Source organism: Letharia columbiana (assembly GCF_014066305.1).
Source record: "Letharia columbiana isolate WasteWater2 chromosome Unknown Sc0000069_s0, whole genome shotgun sequence".
NCBI lineage: Eukaryota > Fungi > Ascomycota > Lecanoromycetes > Lecanorales > Parmeliaceae > Letharia > Letharia columbiana.
This window is the reverse complement of record NW_023501114.1, coordinates 108,632-129,563: the sequence shown is the minus strand read 5'-3', so window position 1 is coordinate 129,563 and position 20,932 is coordinate 108,632. Positions and strand designations below refer to the sequence as shown.

Here is a 20,932-nt window from a genome sequence, read left to right as displayed (position 1 = left end):
GCGCCTTTTTAGTGCTATCTGGTAGCTTACATGCAAGCTGCACTGCGCCACCATCTTGCGGCCTCCGAAACTGCTTCATCCGAGCTGAAGGATCTCTAGAGGTATCCTACGACGAAACACAATCGCTCATTCTCGGGGGTCAGCGCGACGTTACATTGCAGCAAGGGATCGGCATTAGTTGCGTCATCTTGCAAAGCAGAGGTATACTACGTGCTCGGCGTCCAGTACAAGAACGTCACGTTCGGAAGTAGTTGCTGACGTGACGGCTTCTTTAAATAGTAGGGGGAACTTTTCAGAGTTTGATTACAGCCTTGGAGCCTCCAAAGAACGCAAGATTCTTGTTGTTTGCTTTTAAACCTTTGGGAAGGCAAAACAAAGCAGAGAGGATCAAAGTATTGCCATGGGTTCTAAGACACTCAATTTTGAAACGATAAGAATCTGGCAGAAGACATCGCATCCGTGCTGACTGAAAACATGGATATTGTTATTGGTCAACGTAGGCGAACTTGAATTCATCGTGCGTTAGAAAAGCAAGTCGAGTTAGCATACTTCCAGTCTAAAGAATATGGAAAAAACTTAATTCATGTTGAAAAGCAAGTCGAGGCGATGTCGGAAGAGACTCAATGATTGCACCATCAAGTCGGAGGTACGCGGTAGGGAGAAATCCAATGGCGCGGAAAGCCCCTCACACCCTTTATCATTGAAGTAGTCCGGATCCGTTCTCTGCGGAATTAACTTGTAACACCGTATAAGAATCTCAGGCGAATCACTAATTCATCGCCACAGCTTGACTGGGGGCTAGTGAGGGAGAGGCACAGCACACACTTATGGCAGGATAGCCGAGATTGCCATGTTGGAAGAGCCTTGAATAGGCGGTGTCCCTCCTGTTTTTACTCTTCATTCTTATTCCTCTCGTCGTAAGAAGAGGTTTTTTACACTTTTCTCTTTTCTAACATCAGACGAAAGGAATTTTCATTTAAAAAACACATTATTCTTCTACTTATATTACTACTATTTAGCTACTATTAATAATATTAAAGCGTTCTTATAAGTCTATCGTAAAGGCTATAACTATATATTAGACTATCGTTATTAAATTATTATCTTTATAAGAATCGTCTATTAAATCTATAAAAGGGCTCTCTAATAAACTCTTATCTCCCTCTATTCTCGCTATATCTTCTACTTATTAGCTAGATTCTTTAATAGAATTATTTACCTCGTTAAATCTAATTCTTAATTTCTATATTATTTAATTATAATTTATTTATTAAAAACTCAAATAAGAATAGATCGACGAAAATAATATACTCTATAATTACGACAAACTCGCCCGTATATATAAAGCGAGGTTAATAAGATTTATACTCGTCGCTAGTTAACTATCTTTATCTTATATTAGCTTATATTATAAATCTTTATATTATCGACTTATTAGTCTTTTCTATTCGCTTTATCTTCTTAGTCGTTATCTATATCTCTTTAAGTTTTATAATTAACTTTAATTTTACTATAATAGAGAATATTAATATCGTCTAAGATAAAAGTAGTATTATATCGCTTCTTTTTATATTAAGATAATAACTCTATAATAATCTTTCTTCTTCTTTATTTTAAAGCGGTGAATCTAAAATATATTAAATAAATCTATTATAAAACGTTTAATATTAAATATCTTAATAAGCTATTTAATAGCTTTATTAACCGCCTCGCTAACGATAAGAAGATTAAGAAACTTAAAGAGCTTCTTTGATACTTCGAGGTCTATAGTTAAATTATATATTTCTTTATCTATAAAATAATCGCCTTACTTCTTTAAGAAGCTCTATTAAACTATCGCTATTATATTTCTAATCTATTAACTATCTATATCTTTTAATCGATATATTATTTTTATAAGATCTTCGTTTATAATAGAATTTAGCTTTATTAAGACGATATCTATATATAACGAATACTCGATAATTATTTAGAAAATCGAATTCTAAGATAGCGACTCTCGTCTATTTAATCGAAAGTTTATTTATTATATAATTTACGTCTAAATTAGACTTTATTCTAGATATATTATAATATTACTTCTATATCTTCTTATTAAAATATTTAAAACCCTTAATTATTCTATTATAATCGATTTAATTATAATAAACTCTATAACTCTTAAAATTATTATTATCTATATATATATAATATATATAATTAATTATATTCTATTATTAGCTATATTAATAAAATCTTCGCTAATATTACCTCGCTAGATATAAAGTCTTCTTCTACCTCTCGATTATAATTAATATCGAGAGGCCTTAAGTCGATAGTTAAGTTATTTCTATATATACTTATCTCGCTAAATAAGTCTTTATTAAAAAGATATAGTCTATTAAAGAAAGACGACTAAAAGAAATAGCTTAAGAATTATCTCGATTAGATATTCGCTAATATCTTATTTATAATTATCGCCCGCGATATTAAAATAGGCTATTAAGGCTTTAATTAGTTATTATTAAATAAACCTTATTTTAATATCGCTATAATACTCGAAATACTATTTAAAGACCTTTAAAAGTAGAAGAATAATAATCGTCTAATACGATTAGACGTAGAACTCTCGAAATACTTTATTTCATTTTTATTAAATCTTATTTCGAAGTATAATAACGACTAAAGAAGAATTTACGATCTTTTCTTTCTACGACTATACTTCGTTAACTACTATATTTATAAAGTCTATAAAGTACTCGAGTATATTATATTAGACGATATTATCGATATCTTACTTACTTAAAGCGAGAATATAATTATAATTAAATAAGACCTCGTTAACGTATTTAGATATATCTCTATAGCCGAGTCGAATTTTTAACTACTAAGTTTCTTTTAGAATAGCTTCTATTATATTAATAGATTCTTATTATTTAATCTATATACCGCACTCTTTATTTTTAATTTATTCGCTAAGACCCTTTATTAAATACTTATTATTATTTTATTCTAAAGTATTATTTTTTACTATCTAGATAATTTCTTCGCTATCTTTCTATTTAATAGCGATATAAGCTAATTTAATAATAACTTTAATATCGTCTATAATAACTATAATTTAAAGATAAATTATATTAAGAATAAAAAAGATACTTAAATTAAATTTTTAGAAATTAAGTTTAATAGCGAGAAGATAAAGATTAAGCTCTCTTTCGATAAGTTAAAATAAGCGAGAAAGTTAATAAAAGCTCTTCTAAATAGATAGAGTATCTTCTATAACGAGCTTAAGTTAGCGATAGATCTACTATTCTTCTTCGCTAAAATAATAATCTCTAATAGAGCTTTTCTAAGAAGACTCTACTTCGTATTATTTAAAAAACGAGAATATTATTATATTATCGCTATAATCGTAGCGAATTTACGCTAATAAAATATCTTTCTATTTAGATAAAATAAGATATAATTACTCCGCCGTATAGTTATACGCTATTATTATTCTATATAAATAAACGCTTCTAATAAGCTCGAAATAGAAAGATATATTCTTAAGAATATTATTACTTATTCTAAACTAGACGATATATTTAATATATACTTCGCTATTCGCTATCGTAAAAAGAATAATTATTCTTATAATTATTTTTAAATAACTATTTTACTTATATTAATTATATCTTATACTCTACTATAATAATAATATTATTATTAAGAATATTAATAGTAATTCTATATATAAATTAGCTATAGTATTACTTAGATAAATAGTTATATTATTCGCCTAATACGATATTATTTATAATATAATTTAAATCTCTATTCATCTGCAAATTTAAAAAGTTTCTATAAAATTTGAAATTGCTAATCGCGCGTTTATCGCGGAAATTACAAAATTCATCGAATTAGTAAATCTAATTAGAATCTACCTAAATTCCGCCGGTTTAATAACTATTCTAATCTTTTTTACTAGTTCTATTAGTTTAATAGTAATACGTATAAAAAAAGAAAAGTTCTAATAATCGACGTTGCGATGATAAGGTTCTACGACGATAAATATCAATATTAACTTAAATTTAATTATAAAATTAAACGATTTAATAAAATTAGTCGCGTAGATAATACTCTAATATAGCGTATAATAATATATATATTAATAATAATATATATTAATATTATATATATATAGAATAATACTTAGAGTATATTAGAGTATATTATATAAAATTTTTAAAGTTACTAAAAGTTTTTAAAGTTACTAAACTAGTAGAATTAATAAAAAGAATTAGATATAAGTAAAGTTTACTTAATAGACTAAATTATACTTATAATACGAACTCGGCGAAAATCGTACGAAAATTTACTTTTCAGATTTATAGATGTTAAATAAAATACTTTAGTCGACTTACTCTCTTACTTTAAATTTAATAAAATTATTAATTTATATTTATAGCTAAACGCTCTTAATCTATATAGAAATTATTAAATCGCGATTTATCTAAATTATAATATAAGAAGACTTCTCTAAATTATAATATCGCGAGATATCTCTAATAGAGTTTAATTAATAAGATAAGAAGTAGCTATTAAACGGCGAAGGCCTTCTATATCGAGTTTTATACCCTATTAAGAACTATTACGTTTTTCGCTATTATTTAATTATTTATCGATTAAATAATATATCTAATTAATTATTATATTTAGATTAAATCTATTAAGATCTATCTTATAGACGTTTAATTAGCTTATATAAATATAAGATTTAAGAATCTCGAGATCTTTTATTATCTACTATTATAGCGAGTAATCGCTAATATTTATAAATTACGTAATAAGATCGATATTAAAAAACGCTATTTAATTATATAAGATCTACTACTTTATATCTTTATCTAATTCGATAAGACTTTCCTAGAGAAAATTACTTTATATACTTTCTTTTATCTCGTATTTACTATATTTCTTTATATAGGCGAATTTATATAATCTTAAGCTAAATCTAAGAATAGCGACTTTAAATAATAATATATTATAAGATATTTAATTACGCTCTATAGTTACTATATAGAGCTATTACTATTATTCTCGAAGACGAATCTATTTAAAAGAGAAATTATATTATCTATTACCGCTATAAATAATAATATCTACTCTATTTATTCGCTATAAAACTTATTTACTCGCTTTTCTACTAGTAAGTTATCGTCGCTATTTAATTCGAATAAGACTTTTATAAGATAATATATTATCGCTATATTATATAATACTCTATATATACTTAATTACTCGAGTTATTACTTAGAATACTCTTTTTATAGAGAAACCGCTATCTTCGCGAGAGACGTCGATCTAATTAATAATAAGATTTAACTATTTAGTCGTTAGAAGTCTAATTTATATCGTCTATATATCGAAATATACTCGATTTATATTCTCGCTATATTATATTACTTTTAGCGTTTTTATATAATTTAAAGCTAATAGATTCTTATTAGATATAAATCTATTTTAGAAGTTTTTCTAAAGTTAAGCTATATAGTAAATCGCTATCTATATATAATTAAATCTTAAAATCTAATTAATTATTATTTAGAACTTATTTATATATATAGTTTTTATAGAATATTACGCGAGATAGTATTAGTCGTTATAGCTTAATTAAAGACTAGTAAGAATAGAATATAAATACTTATAATAGAATAGCCGAGATTATTATATTGGAAAAGCCTTAAATAGGCGGTATCCCCTCTATTTCTTACTCTTTATTCTTATTCCTCTCGTTATAAAAAGAGGTTTTTTATACTTTTCTCATCTACCCGCGCTTTATTTTTTTAGCGTTTTCTTATACTTAGACTTTAGGTCTTCTATCTTATATAGAAGGAGTTTTCCTAGGATTAAGCTGTATAGTAAACCGCTATCTGCGTGCGGCTGGGCCTTAGGACCCAGCCAATCATCGTTTAGAACTCATTGTGCGTGTAGTTTTCATGGAATGTTACGCGAGACAGCACTAGTACCCCAAAAGTATGGATCCTTACCGAATCATACCCCTAATTACTGAATCATACCCCTACACCAAATTTCACCCAAATATGGGGTATTATTTGGTGAGTTGTCAAAGTGGCCTCAAACTACGAAGGAGATAATCCGCGATCTGGCCTATTCGATCATAGAAATAAGGGAGTTTCTCCGACCGCATTTGATGAGAATTTTATCAGCCTAAAAACATCCGATAAAAGTCGAGTGGGCGAAATTCGAGCCCGGGGGTGTCCGCACTTCACGCTGTAAATACCTCTATTCGGGCCTATATCGGGTCCTAGGGCCCTTCATGGGACCCCGCAGGGCCCCCGAAGGAATAATTCCTAACAATACCACCGTCATTAATAATCAAGTCGACAACTACTACCAGACGTTTAGTAAGATTAAGCCTACCGCTACCGCTACCTTCATCAGACCGTCTCGTACCAAGCTATTATTCAAGACCCTCGTCAAATTATATCCCAAGCAATGGCAGATTACCGAATCATACCACATTTTTCGGTGTGATTTAGTGTCGGGGTATGATTCGGTAAGGATTCGTACTTTCGGGGTATGATTCGGTAATTTGCCCTAAGAATCTCACACATGTCCTCCACCATTGAAGTAGTCGGATCCGTTGATTTTGTAACAACAAGAGGCAGAAACTCAGCCTCACATCGTTGCTCATGTTCGGGGACTAGTTTCTCTAAGAACTTCCTTGCCAAGTAAGAAAGTCTATGTGATATAGTAGTCGAGACAACGTATAGTACTCGATAACTGGTTATCAATGTTTTAATCTCTTCTTATCAGGCGGTTTACGATCGTTCCGTACATTGTCATCCCCTCATCGGTTTTCAAGGCCAACCTGAATCTCGCACTAGGCGCAGATCCTTCCGACCGTTGATCAGAGAGCCAAGCCGGACTATGTACCTTAAAGCAAGGCCTGCGCTACTCTCGCAGCTGCAGGTCAGCGCACCTTCTTGATGCATGTAGCATGCGTAGGGTAAATTACAAATTCATACCCCAAAACCTTGGATCCTTACAAATTCAACCCCTAATTACATTTTCATACCCCAATGGGGTATGAATCGGTAATTGCCATTCCTGGGGTATGAAAATGTAATTTACCATAGTGCGCTGAGGTTAGGTCTTGCCCGGACCGGCCCCGGGAGCCCCGAACTGAAGACCTCTAGGGTTCGCCGTGTAACTCGTCGAAATCTCGCTCCGGGGCTGAGGCGAGCTCAATCCGCGATAAATTTAGGGTTCAATTTTCTAAGGGCTTTTTAAGGCTCCCGGGGCTTCTTTATGGACGTTAAGTGCCGGGCACTTAAAGACGTAGTTTAATCAATTACAAATTCATACCCCAAAGAATGGTAAATTACATTTTCATACCCCAAGATTTAGTGGAGGGTATGAAAATGTAATTAGGTATAATTTGTAAGATCCAAGGTTTTGGGGTATGAATTTGTAATTTACCCAGCATGCGTAGATACAGTCAGAGACAAACTCTTTCCATGCGCCCGGAACCGAACATCCGCATGAGACCGTGCGGGGGGGGGGGTCCTACCAAATCGCACAGGACCTCATTTACCATCCTTCGCAACTTGCTTGGGGCACCTTTTGCGACAGTCTTAAAACGCTCAGTGCCGGTCTCTGCAGAATGGCCCAAAACCACAGCATTGCAACCTGCATCGGATAGAAAAAAAGTTTGCATCCTCCCGGGACGCAAATTTGCACGACTTTCGACGGTCTGCATCTATGGGTCCTCGAAACTCCCAACCCACATCCACGACAGTACAGTGCTTTCGACGATCTAATCCAGACGAGTCAAAGAGTTTCAGTCATCTACTGCTGAGACTTACCAAAGATGACGAATAAAGAGACGATGATGTTAGCCTGGCTGCCCGCGTTTCGTAAAAGCTGAACACTTAATATCTTGGCAACTGTTCTCTGGACTGCGAGTGTAATTATCTGATAGTATCACTCTCTCCATATAGTGCAATCACAATGCGAATGTCTTTCTTTGGTGTTACCTTTGATAAAGGTCCCGCGACATCTCTATATTTCATTCTTTCACTACTTCTGTGCGGAGTTCCGAGGAAGAATAACCTAGTCAGACAGTTCTGGATGTTGTGAAAGGCAGTTTCGTTGTCGGAGTACAGGAGGGCCTACGTGATCAGTACTTGTTCGAGAGCTAGGGAAGACTGATATTGAAGTAAGAGGCTTTTATCTGCTTTACAATCAACCCTCCAAGCGAATGGGCCACCAATGTGGTGGGTCTTTCCCACTTCTCGAGTAATTCAGTTCAGATCATACCAGAGAGCAACGAGGCGCTTTGCTTACAATTCGGCTCTCCCTCGTGTCCACCGAGCTCGTTAGCAGGGACCTTGCGATATCTGTTGAGATTTGCTGCAGCACCTGTGTTGTAGCTACCCCTTATGGTGGCAATCAGGCGGCAAATTAGTAGGGGCTTCATATGATATATAAGTAACCTACGTACCACTCCATAGTTAATCAATCCATAACCTCCCTTCAACTTCAACAATATTAATGAGATTCGTTGCATTCTTGTAACTCGAATTTCACTCGTGCTCAAACAACATGATGCGAGCATCTGGTAAGTCCAATGGCAACAACTGTATGAACCACAGTACTTTCTCGGTGTCTCCAGATTCGACAATATCTTGATGGGGCGCTTCCTCCAGCCCAAAAGATGTCCATTCGGCAGACGTCGCAGCCCATGACCGAGTGTCGAGGGTATCTGCTTCAAGGCCATGAACAGCAACGATATTACAGAGATTTGTGAAGGTCAGCGGTCCATTCGCGCCACCGAGCATAAGAATTGTGGTCTTACTCGACCTTCAAAGATTGTCTACTAGGAACCATTCCAGCCCAGAAGTACAGCACTTTTCAAGGCCATCTTGTGCGAATTCAAAGCAACAATGCCTCCATTGCCTTCAGAGTAATGATGGAGGGTACCTGGGCGACTTCAATTTGCTGCATAGCTCGCGAGAATACTCTGAATCCCAAATCAAGAGCACGGTTGGGCTTGGCTATCACGGTGTCGAGTTTCGAGACATTGTGCTCAGGTTGCAGAGAACCGAACGAGGCTCTGGCGTCTGCGGCAGGGTCGTCGTCAATTTTGGCAATGACGAGGGTAGTGCATGGTGCAAGAATGCAGGGAAGGTGGGATCGCTCCCTATTAACGCATATCATATCAGGCTGAGTCCATTTCTGCGGAGTCTCAGTCCGAACGTTGCAATACGACACACCATCGCTTAAAGACGCCACAGACTCTGCATCCGCGCTACAGAACGCAGATGCAGGTGAGGCTGACCACACAGCGAAGTCCCCTCCATCCCGGCCTGAAAAGGACTGGAGTCTGCAAAAGCGACGGCGGCAGCATCCCAAACTTTTGCAACTGCCGATTGGTCTCATAGCACTGTTACCCTGCACTTTTCGAGAAGCAACAGGGCCCTCTTCTGACGTCGGTGTGCCCTGGGGAGGGGTGTGCGGTTCGCTGCATCGGCCCAATTCGCCCCGGGCGCAAATAATCGGACGGAACGAGAACACAGATGCATCTCTCCACCGCGTGCTTTCTTGGCACCACTACACAGACGCCTCAGCTTACTTACTCTCTACACAGAAGCACTCAGTACGATGACCACGGAGACACCAGCGAAGCAAATCCATCTGCGACATTGCGCGCCTTTGAGGAACTCGGCGATACAACGCCCAAATGCGGATGCTCCTGGACGATCACGAAAAGAGCGCCCGAAGCTGGCCGCGATGCTCCGGGGATCGACGGTTCCAGTGTGTTACGACTATCAGCCAACGACTTTCGCTCCCAAGCCCAAGCGCACGGCGTTGGAACCGTATATAACGTGAAACTATTTCCAACAACAACACCCCAAGATGAGCCAACCAGCACGGTGAGCACGCAATAGTCCTTGCGATGTGCAGATGCCCGTTACAAATTACAGCCTCGTCGACATCGTCATCAAAAGTCCTGAACAGCGCTAATTAGAAGTGGCCCTACCCCCTACGCTCGGAAAGCAGCCCTAGAACTACCGCACGGATTGAACTGTAAGGACCTGTGTTGGTGGCACGATAGGGGCCTTGAGCCCCCGGAAACACGTAGGTGCGACGGCGGAGCACTTCCAAGCGCATCGTCGCGGGTGGGAGCGAATGTCCGAGATCCTGGCGTAGGAGTCGTACCCTTCAGAGGTCAAGACGCCAAGCGAACCCAGAGGCCTTGTGAAGCAAACACACAGCTCTCATTCGACGGAGGCACGAGGCTTAGGCTTCGCGCCTTGCGGGGAACTTGAACGATGCAAAGGTACTCAACTACTCCAATATCCAGCGTCTCGAGCCTGGATCACGGCCGGAGCCATTCAAGTTTCAAGTGTTGGGGTTGTAACGTTGAACGGCTACCCAAGCTTTTCGGTACGGGCCATCTGACCAGATTTTAGTGTTGGTGTAAGCTAGATAGCGGTACCAACAGCATCGCTCTTGTACCCTGCCAAACATCCAAAAACACTTCATTGCCATATGACTTCCCTCCAGAATTGCCCCCTCCCCGCCTCACAATCCCCCCTTCACCTCCAACCTAAGCGGTATCCTTCCCCCTCTGCCCGCAGTAAAACCCCAGCCCCCCCTTCTCCGTCTTGAACGTGATCACGCTCCCCTTTGGAAAGAAGAAGACATCGCCCTTCGCCGCCTTGACACTCTGGCCGCTCTGATCCGAAATTTCAAAGTCACCGTCCACAATGATCTTCATCTCGTCGTAGGTATAGGTGTAGACGAGCGGGGTGCCGGGGTCGAGACGGTAGAAGCCGGAGGAGATGGGGTTGTCTTTGCGGTCACTGTGAGGGGAGAGTGGGGTCAGCATGTGGGGTTCTGATGATGGGTGGGAGAAGGGGGACTCCTAGGTGAAAGACGTCGTGGGGAGTGGCGGATGGGAAGAAGAGACGTACGAGGAGAAGATGTCGCCCAAGAACGCGTTCTCGTTCCCGATTAGGGGCAGGGTCTTTGTGAAGTCGGTTTGTGCGTTGGCGTAATGCTTGAAGGTGTCGGGGGTGGAGGAAGCCATGGTGGAAGTTGTGGTCTTTTCGGTTGTGGAAGGAGAGGTCTTTTGCTTGACGGTGCTGAGGAGGGAACCCATTGATGTTAGCTGATCTATGCAGGTAAAGATTGAGGGTTGGGCTGTTGAGGTCTGGTTTGGATGGGGGTGGAGATGGTGGGAGGGGTCAATTGCGTACTTATTCGTGCTTGAAATGGTGTGCTGCGGCGTCAATGAATCAATCAATGCCAATGATACGATATGGGACGTGATGCGGTGATAAGATTGCCAGAAACGACGGTCGATGCTGTACAGCGACAGAAGACCAATGCTCCGTCGAGAAGGAGCTTCAGTGCACCAGGGGAATGGTTGACTGCATGAGGAACAGTGCGTGGGTGCCACCAGGAAACAGGGTCTTGAGCTTTCCCGCGGGCCAGTGCACGGTCAATGCTCGGAGGACATCTGGCATAGCTGAAACGATGACTCGCAGATAGCGATACCATCCACCGATACAATTGGAGAATTATGTCAGGCTCACGAATAGCCAGCGAAAGACGCAAAAGAAGTTGGATGGGGGGATATTATTTCCTCATATGGAAAGGTCGAGGCTTATCGATAAGACGTGCCAAGCCTCGGGAACAAGGCGATAATTACATTACTCTTGCGGGGTCCTTTATGCCAGTCTCCCCACTTCTGGGAAAAATCCATCTGCAGCCTCTATTCAGCAAGACTATCCTGTCCGCTCAGTCTTGACTAGACTCGATTGGTTTTGGATGCTCGGTTGAGATACCACAGTACATCAAGGAAGAGGGACCACATTGGCCCGTTGAGGTTTGATTCATACTTAAAGGTAGATTGACATGAATGGTAGCTGAAAGTAGTCTATAGCTCCAGTCAGCATCCCACACCCTTCGGCACAACCCCTGGAGGAGCGCGGAATTGCCCATCCGTTCGCCAGAGCGCCTTGCTATAAAGAATGGAAAAAATCCAGAAGCCCGGCGAGAAGGTCAAAGCAACCAAAATCGTCGCTCGCTGAACAACGTTACAGCAGAGCGTTGTAAAGTCAAGCAAATCATAAGATATGACACCAACATGCGAAGGATATGAGAAGTAAAGAGCAAGAAAGAAAAGAGAGTGTCACATTATGGGTCCCTATCCGAGAAGGACTGGATTCTGTCAGCTATCCATAGGCAATACCACAGATTATACAACTCACCTTCCCACTTCCAATCCTTCATCACACCGGCCCAGTGCAAGTCCCCACGGACCGTCAATTCGTAATCGAGACCTCCTGGTGCGGTACCTGACGAATCTTTGCGGAGCATGCCAGATCTTGACCTGCTCGACGGTGAGGGCCTCGTGTTCTGTGTTACTCTACGTGTACTCCCATCATTTGAGTTGGCATCATGGACGTTATCATCCCCAGAGCTTGATTTCCTCTTCATACATTTGGTAGGCATATAACCTGTCAGCAAATGATCAGCAGCAGCTCGATGTCGTTGTCGGCGCCGCTCTTGTTCACGGTTGTCGCGACGCTCCCAGACTTCCTTGACGACGATCCAGCATTTGTCGAGGTTCTGTATATTCATACGTGCCATCATCGCCTCCCATCGATCTGCCACCCATTTGCGGTCTTCTGCACCAATGACCTCGCAGCTAGCGGCTAAGAGAGGAAAGATGTGAATTATGACCGCTCGTGAAGTGGGCGGGACGTTAGCGAGGTGGTTCAAGACTTCTTTCGCCATCGCAGCTATTAGTTCAGTCACTGACCCAGAGTAAATCTCCGGAACCGCTTGGTGAAGGTACAGAAGGGTGGCCCAACGGTATGCTTCTGCCGTTCGTTGGCTGTGTTTGATCTCCGTCGACTGGTCTTCTGGTGCTTCAAACATCACCGGGGCTTCCCACTTTTCGATGGAGTCTTTTAGTTCGCTGGCCTGAGAGACCATTGGCAAAGAATTCTCTCCCGACGTGCGCACTTTTCGGATGAGGTTCGCAACACGACCGATAAGTGGAAATAGCGTACTGGCACAGCCCATCAATGGATCAATGCCTTGATTGGGAGCTGATGGTCCGCACAGAGGGCTGAGAACGGTGTCAAAGTCTTCGGATTCATCACCGTCGAGAGAAGTCAGGCGAGCGATGACATCCATATACACCCACGTTCTACATAAAAAACTAAGCCGCGCCGCGGCTTCAGGGTGCATTGAGCCCTGTCTGTGGTTGATCAGTGCCTCACTGACCAATTTTTTGGCTCCTCGTAGATGCGTAATTCCCGTAGATATCAGCTGGTCCCAGGACTCAGCGAACGCCAAGACAAGTGTTGTAGCGAGCGAAATGTCTATACGTGTATCTTGGATCTCAGCTGACAAAAGTTTGAGACTCTGGCCAAAATCTTGCATACCCCTGATTCTTAAAGACGGCTTCTCCTTCGACGCGTGGAATGCTGTCATTGCATTGATAGCATATCGTAGCGCCGGCGACTCTCTCGCCATCGGCCAAAGCTTCATCCTCCATGGGTTCTCGGTCGGCCCATCCTTTATTGAAAGTATGCCGCACGTTTGGGTGTCGAAGCGCAGCGTGAGCATTTCTTCGCTGTCAGGGTGTAGTCTTGGCTGGCCGTAGATGGCTGCAGAGAGCATGTCGAAGCGGAAGCCGTCGGACGAGGAGGAAGAGTCGGAGAATACTGGTGATGGGAATGCCATGGCCCAAGCATCTGGGGGCTCCGGCTCTCGCATGATCTCTTCCACGTCGTCCTCTGAACCTGAGGATGGATAGGTCTGTAAGCGGGGAGTGCTCGGAAAGCCGCTGGGTCGGTATATGTGTGTAGGTTCGTAGTCCATGTAGTCAGAAGGCCTAGCGTTGAGATCTGTGCCAGGTAGTAAGAGATTCTCCAGCTTGGGAGAGTTGTCGGACCAAATAGTTGATGGTGCTGTCGTTGCCGATTGAGGAGGTACTTCATCATCGAAGCCATCGTTGATGAGACTGGGTGTGGAGCTAGGAAAGCTGTTCTCTGTCTTCAGACGGTTTTGCAACATAGAAAACTCCTCGTGAGCGTGTGCAGTTTGGAAGGGGAGGATGGGCGGCTCGGGATGCGATGTATGCACAAGCTGGGAGACGAGAGAGACTGCAGACTGTGGTGGTGTGGGATAGTCGGGGAGGACGGGTGGGAAGTCATTGCTGGTGGGTGACCCGGAGGATTCTGGCGGTAGAAAGGGGACGGGAGGCAGGAGAGAGCGGGAGCTGGTTGAGGTGACGGATTCTGAAGTTGTCAGTCATTGTCGCGACGCTAAGGAGCTGCACAACCTACTCTTTCTTGGCCTTGGGGATGTAGGCTTGGTCCTGAACGTATCCTCTTGAGGGCGCCATTTCAGAACCTTTTCATATCCCTCGCACTGGACACCCTTCTTATCGCATTGTTGGCAGACGGGCTTGGTTTCGTCACACTTCAAGCGTTTTTCCTTGCAGGTCCTACATCCTATGGCGACTGTTAGCGGTTGGAGAACCTGTACAGCTAAGATAAGACCAAGGTGCTGCTGGAACACTTGCCATCGCGACTCTTTGTTTGTTTAGGCTTCGAATGAGCATTTGCGTGGGTTGCAGACTTGCGACTGTGCTTTGCCACCGCTGACTTCTTTTTGGAAGAAGCCTTGACGGAGACCTTGGCCGTGTGCGTGGGCGCAGGTGTGCTGCCGGGGGATCGAAGGAAAGCTGACGGGGAAGGAATTGTGATCGTTGCCATGGGATTGAACAAGGGTGCAAAGCTGCAAATGAACCAGGTTGTTGTCGTCAATCAATACGCTGTCAGAAAGAAAGAAAGATGACTATCGTGTGTGTGCTGTTTGTGCGCCGAGGGGAGGGGAGCTGGCCTTGGCGCGATCATCTGGGGTTCGCGGCGTCGGGTTGACAGCGCTAAGAGATCTGCAGCTCTGCAAGTCACCATTAAGCGAATGCAGGGCTTAACGCTAGTATTGGTCCTGACCAAACCAGACGTTGGAGATAGAAGTGGGATTCTTAGATATGACTTTTATTTTAAAAGAAGTTGACAGTTATAGGGATCATTCTGTTGAGCGTCTCATTTGTAGGCCGGAAGTGCCAACCAATGTGATATTAGACAACGGCTCCGTGGAGATGTGTGCTGCTGCGACTCTCCGATGACTTCAACCAACAGAAGGAGCGTGTCCAAATCGAAAAGCGCCTGTAGGGCATGTCTTTGCATCTCGCCGTGACTGTCGGGAGCCTACTGCGGAGTGGTTACTAGATGGGGTTGAGATCTCAAGATTGGTCCAATAAGACCTTGTCACCTCATGCGAGCCTTTGCACGGATATTACGGCCGAGTCTTGGATCCTATCATGATCACGCCGTAGTCATATGCTCGTAGACGCAAGAGGGAGGGAGGGGGAAAAATGGATCTGGCAGTCCACCTGCTGAATCCCGGTTAAATCAAAGGGGCCACGCGCATAACCGGCGTGGCAGGGAAATAGCCGCATACCTATGACAATGTGCTCACTCCCTCATTCATCAAAACAGCCGTTCAAAGCCATGCGGAACGGGAATGAAGCATCAAATACAAAAAAATTTGTCGCCCGAGGAGGGGCTCGAACCCTCAACCTTGAGATTGTACATTGTGGTAAAAGTCTCACGCGCTAGCCACTGAAATAGTTAGTACCGGCATCAGAAGAAACTAGAAAGGGCAATTTACATTGTGCCACCCGGGCATCCAATTTTAATTTGCGACTATCTTAAATTATATACATTGAATTTCGTGGGGGACAACTACAAGTAGTAAACTGCTTCGGCAAACCTTCTACACATGGCGTCTTCGCTACGTCTCTTAATTCTCGAAATAACAACAGTTTCAGAGTGGACAAATTCTAATGACTTTGGAGTCGCAAAATATATCGTAAGTCATTGCTAACAAAAGACTCGGGTTTGAACTATTAATTCACTATAATGTATAGAGAACCAAAAAAGTTTGCCTTTCGAGCGACATGACTCAAGACTGCAAGCATTTAGCAGCTTAGCTGAAGTTTCGTAGCTTTGTACATCGAAACCCGTCTAATCCCTCATTCTTTAGCAGCATTTGAGTCGCAGTGATAAGGCGCTGGTTTTACGTCGATGCCTTGGCGCGACAGGACCTAGAGTACTCGTAATGCCAAGACATGGTTCAGCTGATAGCCATTTTACGCACTGCCCGACCTCCTTTCGGACTCTAACCCACAATACATTGTTGTTGCTTTTAGCAGCTGCCCCAGACCGATCTCCCTGTGCGTACTAGCTTAATTCGGGTCTAGGTGGAACCAAAGCACCTCTGGTTAGATACAAAAGGTTGTCCGCGATCCCTGTCCATGATGGATACGAAAAGACTCGACACGGCCTACCCCGAATCGAACGTATTAAAAGTCTATCCAGACCGAGTTCCTCTCGACCGCCTTCTCGAATGCATATCGCGGCGACTGTGGCGCTGTACGGTTCCCAATACGACCAGACGCTCCTGACTCAGCCAGAGAACAAGATCTCGAAGCGATGACATGCCGTCTATATCACATCAATTCGCAGCCATCAAGCTCTCCCAATTGCTTTCGGCTTGAACAACAATGCCAGCCTACTAGCAGTCTCAAATGTTCTGCAACTCAAAATCAAGAAGTGAGAATGTCACTGTGCTTCCTGTTATAGCGACATCTAAGGTCTCCGCCAATAGTCCTTGAGCGTGCAGCTGGGATGAAAATGATTCCGTGTCCCGATTGATAAAGAAGTACACATATGACACTCCAGCTTTGACGGTGGTACATTCGGTTCGGATAGATGCCAATGTTGTCGGTGCGTTCTCGTACTTGCCAATGAGTGTATTGCATAAAGTAGCTGCTTTTGTGCAGGTTGTCACGAGAGTCGCGACGGCTGTGTGACAGAGAGAGGATCCATGATGAGTCTCTCGGATATCCAAGGCTCTTACTCACTATGTCAGAGTGGGATGGACAATCTGAGTACAAGGCTACCAGTGGGGTAGGTACCTTAGATTGGTACCCATTGAAGCTGTACTCGCCGCTAACCCGATTTCGAGAGGAGTCGTCAACCTATCAAATAGGGGTGTATATTTATCGCTTCCCTACTAGAAATAAAAATAGGCTTACATAGACAAGAACAAGAATGACCAGGCTCGTGTGGGTAGAAGAGGATGTAGATTCTATGGAAGCAGGATCTCGAGGATTCCCTAAGGATCTAGCCAAGCAAACTATACTATATAAAGCTAGAAAGAATAACCCCGCAGGAAGCACCTTCCGACTACTACGGAACAAACAAGATAGAGCCTTAGCGACTATAAAGCTATATATAAATATAGATAAAAGAAATAAAGCTATAGCATAGCATAGCACCTAAAGTAAGAATAAAACTACTACTATTCCTATAATTATTTTCATATAATACTATAGAAAGTAAGAACGTCGAAGCCTTTCGTAGATAGCTTAAACTCTACTTCGTAAAAGTATATATTTTCGAGAAAGTATAGGCTTCGAGAAGATATAAACTTCGAGAAAATATAGGTTTTAAAGTCTTTTATAAGAAGTATAAATCTCTAGAAAAGCTTCTAGCGAAGATATTAAGTAGTTTATTATTATAATAATAAGAGAATAGCGAGATTTAGAAGATAGTCTATATAAGTAATAAATTTCTTAAGATAATCTTCGTAAAATATATATTTAATCTTTCGATTATTGAGTTATATAAGTGTAAAGAATCTTTTATAAGATTTACTATACTTATTTATTCGAAATAAATCTCTTTAACGAGTCTTTAATTTTTTTATATTTTTTTAATATAATATAATTAGATCGTTAATATAATGCGTAACTTGCTTAATCTCTTTATTATATCGGAAAGTTATATCTTTCTTCTACTAATTTAAACGTTATCTAATCATATTATAAAGATTCGCTTAATAAATAAAATATTAATATACTATTTAAATATAATTAATAGAATTCTCTAGCTTCGTAATCTAAATAGAAATATTATATTCGAGAAGTATATATAAAATAGATATACTAATAGAAGCTTCTAATAGCGATTCGAAAAGAATATTAATAGAAGAAATTTCTAAATATTTAATAATTTATATATTAATCGAATCTCTAGTCTTTAGTAGACGCTGATCTTATTTTAATTTAGTATAAAGGGAATCCTTATAAAGTACTACTTTTAGTAGTTTATTATAGATTTCGATTATTCTTATACTCTTAAAAGTATTAAAAAAATTATATATAATAATAATATCTTTAAATCTTAAGAATTATTTTAATTTATTATTAAAGAAATATTAATCGTAATTAAGATAGTAGATATAAGGCTTTTTATATATAATAAAGAATAATTTAAGATATTAGATAATATTCTTTATATTAATAGAGATAGTAATAAAGGAAATTATAAATTTACTTATATAGTAGACTTTTATAAATATAAAAGTAAATCTTACTTTAGTAATTTTAAGTAAATTTCTAAAATTAATTTTTATAAGCTAGAAAGAGTATATAATTTTAATAAAATATAAAGGCTAAGATCTAATAGCGGGTTTATATTTAATATACTCGAGATATCTAATAATATACTTTTTAATATCTTATACTTTTTTAGGCTAATAGTAGTTACGTAGTCTTATTAGAATATTAATCTTAATCTAATATTCGCTTTTATTATAAACTTTTTAAAGTACTATAAATATCTTTTCTTTCGATATATAAGATAAATATATATCTTCTTAAAAGATCTATAGAATATATCGTATTATTCGATATTTAAAAGCTCTTTAAAATAGCGTAATAGTGAAAGTCGAAGATTCTATGATAAGAAATTTATAGATTTTATTAAATTAGATACTACTACGATAAGCTTTAATTTAAATCTTAATATTCTTATTAATCTTATTGAAGATTTTTATAAATAAATTTATAGCTTTTATAGTAGAAATAGCTTTTAATAAGAAAGAAGAAATATTATATAGCGTATCTCTATTAATAATTTTAAGTTACTCTAATTTAGTAAGTACTATTAAAAATAAAATAAATTTATTCTTATTATTCTTTTAGATTTATTTTAAATTATAATTCTCTAATTTTTATCGTACTTATATAATTATAATATTCTCTAAGTATTTAATATCGAATAAGATTCTTAATAAGTCGTTAATAAGTAGCTTTATTTCGAGGCCTAGATATATACTAAATAATAAGATTTAAGCGATAAAATTTATTAACTTAATACTTATAGATTTTTTTATAAAGATCTAAATTAAGAAAGTATATAAGAGGTTTATAATTAGTATATATTATAGTAAGCTAATATAAAAACTTATATAAATAATTATACTTCTTATAAAATATAATAATAATATAAAGTTCTTATTTATAAGTAAAGTATTTCTTTTAAGTAAGATTAAAAATAAATAAATCGTATAAGATAAATACTTTCTTATTCTTTTCTATTACGATAAACTTTTAAGATTATAAAACTTCTAATAGAATAGCTTCTTATAATATAAGAATATAATATTATATAATAGTATACTTAGCTATAAAATCGAAAGTATTAATATATATATAAACGATTTAACTTAAGTTAATATTATATATATTTATTTTTATAGTATATTTAATATATAGAATCTCGAAGAATAGCTATTCTACTTAAGTTTATCGCTATTTTATCTTTCTTATAAATCTAGAAAAAGATCTCGCGATTTTCGCGAAGTTCTTTATTTATTAATATATAATATCGATAGTTTTTAAGAAATCTCGAATTTTTAATTAATCTAAAGAAATAGATTATTTAATTACTTTAATAATTTATTTTTTAAAAATATAAATATATTTTTTAATAATATAAGTTATATTAAAGTTCTTAATTAATAATATAAATAATTATAATTTCTTAAAGAATAAAAGTAACTTAATTTACTTAACTCTAGAAAAAAAGTAATATTATAAAAAAGAAAATAAATTCTTAAAATTATAAAAGTTATTAAAGAAATTATTTATATAGAATATAAGAGATAGTAGAATCTTAGAATTCGACGAATATAGTAAAGAAGATTTTAAAGAAATAGGATTAAATGCTCTATAAGCCAGCTTCGTTATAGTAAAGCCTATAGATTATAATCTCTATTATATTCTTATAAGCTATATCTAACTAATATCTAAAATAATAAAAATAAAATAATATTTATTATTAGAATATAGAGGTATTATAAGATACGCGTACTTTAAATTAATTAAGAATAAGTATTTATAATATAAATTAAATAGATAATCGTAAACTTTTAAGCTTAGCTTAAGATAAGCTTCTAAAAAAAAGCTCTATAACTCGTAAATAATCGAAAGTTATTCTAGACTTATTAGTAGATTTCGAATTCTCGACTTTATCTATTATAATAGCTTATATATTTTATTAAAATATATATCTATTTATAGACTTAATAAGTTTATAAATATTATCTTCGAGATCGTCTTAAATAAGCTTTCTTAGTTATTATTCTATATAAAGAAACTAGCGCTTCTAAAATTTTAAGAAAATAGACTTTATATTAAATATAATACGTACTTAATATATAATAAAATTCGTATAAAATAGATCTCTTAGATCTTCTTTATTAAGATATTTATATTAATATAATAATTATAGTATTTATAATCTCTACTCTACTATAATAATAAATAATCTAAAAATTAATCTTAATTCTAGCTTATTAATCTATTTTTCAAATTCTAATAATAAGAAATATTATAAAAGACTTTAGCGAATTATTCTTTTAATAGAAAATATTTATTTAAGAGATATTTATGAAATAATAATATTAGTATTCTAAAAGTATTAAAGACTTTAATAGA

General features: G+C 37.8%; 3 protein-coding genes and 1 non-coding gene across 4 annotated transcripts; 1 reads left to right on the top strand and 3 right to left on the bottom strand.

Moving 5' to 3' along the window:
- Positions 1-9,566: 9,566 nt before the first annotated feature.
- HO173_011864 (uncharacterized protein) lies at positions 9,567-9,938 on the top strand (the record flags this gene model as incomplete). Its single annotated transcript, XM_037313740.1, has 1 exon — positions 9,567-9,938. The coding sequence occupies one exon, from the start codon at positions 9,567-9,569 to the stop codon at positions 9,936-9,938; it is 372 nt and encodes a 123-aa protein (XP_037159376.1).
- A 662-nt stretch (positions 9,939-10,600) lies between these two features.
- HO173_011863 (uncharacterized protein) lies at positions 10,601-11,155 on the bottom strand (the record flags this gene model as incomplete). The annotated part of the gene is made up of 2 exons (XM_037313739.1): positions 10,601-10,856; positions 10,968-11,155. The coding sequence occupies 2 exons, from the start codon at positions 11,153-11,155 to the stop codon at positions 10,601-10,603; spliced, it is 444 nt and encodes a 147-aa protein (XP_037159375.1).
- Positions 11,156-12,205: 1,050 nt separating this feature from the next.
- Positions 12,206-14,792, bottom strand: HO173_011862 (uncharacterized protein; the record flags this gene model as incomplete). The annotated part of the gene is made up of 4 exons (XM_037313738.1): positions 12,206-12,219; positions 12,270-14,312; positions 14,361-14,528; positions 14,600-14,792. The coding sequence occupies 4 exons, from the start codon at positions 14,790-14,792 to the stop codon at positions 12,206-12,208; spliced, it is 2,418 nt and encodes an 805-aa protein (XP_037159374.1).
- An 842-nt stretch (positions 14,793-15,634) lies between these two features.
- HO173_011861 lies at positions 15,635-15,724 on the bottom strand. The gene has a single exon. It is a non-coding gene; the product is annotated as a tRNA-Lys (tRNA).
- Between the last annotated feature and the right edge of the window lie 5,208 nt (positions 15,725-20,932).